Below are 3,930 nucleotides of genomic sequence, written 5' to 3' on the forward strand. Positions count from 1 at the left end.
AAGAATAATCGATAGATTACTCGATTACTAAAATATTCGTTTACAACAGCCCTAATGAGTTTAACTGTAAACATGCAGAGAGGCCTGGTGGGCCGGTCTGTCAGTCAGACCTCCCACTGCAGAGGACAGTGGATGATTTTTAGACCTTTACTGGGGAAAATAAGATCAGGGGAAAGTTTGGCTTCACATGGAAGTATCGGCTGATCTCCCAAATTAGGGATAAATCTGTGCTCCCCTAGTTCAATGTAACTTTTTTTTCTCATGGGACGTTTCTGTGAGGCAAAAGTTTGAGTCATACTCAGACTTATCATTCTGTGACACGAGGCGGTTGAGTCTAATGCTAACTCACTGCTAACATTCCTTTGCTAACTAGCTTGCTTTTTGCCTCCATCATGGTCAAGTGCAAATTTATCACCGTCGACTGGACAAAGTTTGTACATTTATGTGGCGCTATGGGTCTCAAATTCCATCCATATTGGTCTGAAAAAGTCTTACATTTGGGCTGGTGAAACCTGCAGAAACTCCAGTTCAGGAATTCCTCTGATTTCTGGGTCCAGAACCAGCTGGACCGGACACAATTGGTGCCTGGACTTTAAGAAACTCAAAAGTCCAGTCTTTTCCATGTAAGTGAACACATCAGTTTAGATCCAGTTGTATGAAAATAAACCCAGATTATAACAAAATAAATTTCAACCACAAAAGGCCATTTTTTCTCTGGGCTGGTGCATTCACACCTCGCAGTCCGTTTGTCTAAGTCCAGTTTGTTTGGGGAGGTGTGAATGCTAATCAAACCAGTTAACTCCAGTCTGCCTGCAAACCTCGGTCTCGGTTCAGCTGAAGTGAACTCTTTTCTGTTCAAACGCAGACTGGAGACCATTCCTGAAGCAGACTACAGGGCAGGGCATTCTGGGTAAATGCCACCAAAACAGACGTCCTTGCCACTTGCTAGCCTAGCGCTAGCAGGAGAAATGGCTCATGGGCTTTTACCAAAGACAAAAAGAGAAATCCTACAACTGTTAAATACTGACATAACTCCATTCTTGTTTTTATTTGGTGAAGAAGGAAGTTGCAGTCAGTGTTTTCTTCATATATTTTTGTGTTGCTTCCTTCAGTGGTTCTTGGTGCAGCGCCCCCACAGGTGAGGAGGGGAACAGGTTTCCGAAAGGATTTGGGTGGTTTGAAAATGTAACTGTTAGAGTTATAGTCCTCAGATGAACCGAGTTTATCGTGACTCTGATACAGAACCAAGCAGAAGCTCTGAGCACGGAGTAGTTTCTGTTTTCTCACACAGTGTGACATCTACCCTGCTGCAGACACATTAAATATTTTAAGTCTCTTTAAGCCCTGTTCAGAAATTAGCCTCAGCAGGTCTGACTTTGGTTCAAGGTCTGGAGGAGTCGAAGGTTTCAGGTCCAAACAGCCATGAAGTTCCTGTGTCCCTGCAGCTGGAACCGGGTCTGTTTGGTTCTGATGGGTCTGACTGACTCCCAGTCAGGTTTAGTGGAACTTGGTTCTGTTGAGCCTGGTTCTGTTGGATCAGCTGAACCCAGTTTCATTCAGCTGCTCCACAGGTTGCTGGTCACATGGTCTGTTTGACAGGAAGTGACACGTTTGACCTGTTTGTTTCAGGTTCCTGTGTCCCTGCCCTCCTCCAGGCTCCGCCCCCGGCTTCATAACCAATAAGGTCAGTTTGAGCGTCACCTGAATCTCTTTGCAGCCGATGCACAGTGATGACATCACGTGCTCCAACTTCCTGTTTCAGGAGAACATCCTCCTGATGGAGGCAGAGCTTCACCCGGAGCAGCCCCGCCCACTGGTATCATCGAAGAGGAAGAGCTCGGAGCTAGACCCAATGGAGGAGGAGGAGGTGACCTCCAAGCGAGTCCAGGTGTGCTCCCCGCCTGGAGAGGAGCAGCCGCTGCCAAACTGGGAGGCGGAGCTTCGGGTGAGGCAGCAGCAGGAGGAGGACGACCTCCACCTGGCTCTGCTGCTCCAGAGGGAGCTGGACCAGGAGGAGCGACGGAGAGCCACGGACCGGAGCAAGGGCTCCTCCGACCCCTACCTGCTGCGCCCCCAGAGAGGTGGCACGGAGGAGGCGGGGCCATCACGTATACCTGCAGGAGGAAGAATACGCCGGATGCGCAGCAGCTCCGTCACCAACTCCATCAGCAGCTCCGTCAGCAGCTCCGTCACCAACTCCATCCGCAGCTCCGTCAGCAGCTCCATCAGCTTCCCGTTCCTGCGCTCGGCCTCCTCTGCCTCAGTGGTGAGCAGAGGAAGCAAGCAGGTCACTCTGACCGAGATGTTCACTCTTCCTCGCTCCCGCTCCTCTTCCTCGGCTGCCACAAGAAACGCAAAATAAAATCATTTTATTTTGTAACCTGCACTTCCTGCTGATCAGTGATCACTTTCTCTTCACGGTTTGTTTTCTGATGTTTCTGTGATCATGTGATCGATCATGTGACACTCTGACTCAACGGCCCCCCCTGGTGGTCACCTCACAGGAAGTCGGACTGATGGGCCGAATCTGCTAAACATTTAACCACAGATAAAATCAGCAACTTAAACTCTAACAGTTATTGATCTGATTGGTCAGATCAGTGAATGACAGCATGGGCTGCGCTGCTGCTCCTCCGCCGTTAGCACCTGGAGCATCAGCTGTTGTATGCAACACTATCATGGTTGGATCCTGCAGGGGGCGCTGTGAACTGTTCCTGCAGGATTCAGACATTTATCAAAACTGTTTTTTTTTGTTTTTTCTCAAATTTTAGTTTAAATACAAAAATGTTTGATTAGAAATAAAAGTTCTGTTAAGTTTCTCCTTTTTTGATTCTTTGAACTCATCCTTCTGATGATCTGAACCAGTCAGAACCAGATCAGATCTGAGTCGACGTATTGAGTCGTCACTTGAGTGATTTACCCAGTCAGAAGATAAAAATAAAACTAAACCTTTAGCTGGTAACCTAATTGTTTAGCTTTGAACTAAATGTTTAGTTCTGATGTAGCTAAACATTTAATTAGTGAGCTAGATATTTAACTGCAAACTAAAAAAGCTTACTATTTCCAAATATTTAGTTAGCTAGACACAGAATTATCTAGATAAATATTTAGCTAGCTCAGAGCAAACATGTTTAGCTAATATGAAGCGGAAGTAGATTATCAAAATAAAAGCTGGTCTTGAGAACTTGTAAACTACTGAGTACTTCAGCTCTGCTGATGGAGTCACTGATTCGGTAAACGTCTGTGTTGTCTTTAAAACGGCTCATCCTTTAAGATGAAAACACGACGTGATTTGAAAGAAGCCATTTATAAAAGTAGCTGGAAGAACTTTATCGTCAAATGAATTATCCAAATTTTTATTTTTGAGATAAATATAGCTACAAACTAAATATTTATTCCGTTAAACATGCAGTTTGAATTTAAGTATTTAGTTGAGTAACTATTTAGTTTGTTTTTGATGGTTTATTTTATTTTTTTCTGAATATCAGACTGGCTCCATAAAACACCAGAACTCATAATGGTTTTAGAAGTCATTAAAAGTAAAATCTAAACCACCAATGGCTGATAAACATTAAAATTTGACTAATAGAAGCTCCTTCTCTGAATGTAGAAACTGGATTATCTGGGCAGACAGAGTGGCTCAGAATGTATATCAGTGATTCTTGAGAATAGGGACAAAACAGGTCCTATGGATAAAGCATGAAATTTGAATAAAATATACACAAAATATATTTTTTTTCAAATATCTAACTAAACTAACCTGGGTCATGTGAGCACAACAATGTATATTTTTCTTTTTTTTGCTGAATATTTTTTTATTTTAAACATTGTAGTCGGTGGATGATGCCTGTAAACCCTTGTATCAGACCAGAACTCAATACATTCTTATAGTTTAAAACAATTAAAGAAATACTAAAATTATATATTATG

General features: G+C 43.5%; 1 protein-coding gene across 3 annotated transcripts in view; it reads left to right on the plus strand.

The window, feature by feature from the left end:
- The window catches only part of rnf168 (ring finger protein 168), an 8,099-nt gene extending 5,713 nt beyond the window's left edge, over positions 1-2,386 (plus strand). For 2 of the 3 annotated variants that reach the window (XM_016661597.1, XM_016661596.1), the window contains exons 7-9: positions 1,630-1,684; positions 1,763-2,144; positions 2,205-2,386. In XM_016661597.1, the coding sequence (XP_016517083.1) occupies positions 1,630-1,684; positions 1,763-2,144; positions 2,205-2,362 (595 nt within the window). In that variant the 3' untranslated portion in view covers positions 2,363-2,386. Of the gene's footprint in view, positions 1-1,629; positions 1,685-1,762 lie in introns of all 3 variants that reach the window. The other variant, XM_007573666.2, reaches the window with a different exon arrangement.
- Positions 2,387-3,930: the final 1,544 nt, after the last annotated feature.

This window comes from Poecilia formosa, unplaced genomic scaffold (genome assembly GCF_000485575.1).
Source record: "Poecilia formosa unplaced genomic scaffold, Poecilia_formosa-5.1.2 Scaffold337, whole genome shotgun sequence".
NCBI lineage: Eukaryota > Metazoa > Chordata > Actinopteri > Cyprinodontiformes > Poeciliidae > Poecilia > Poecilia formosa.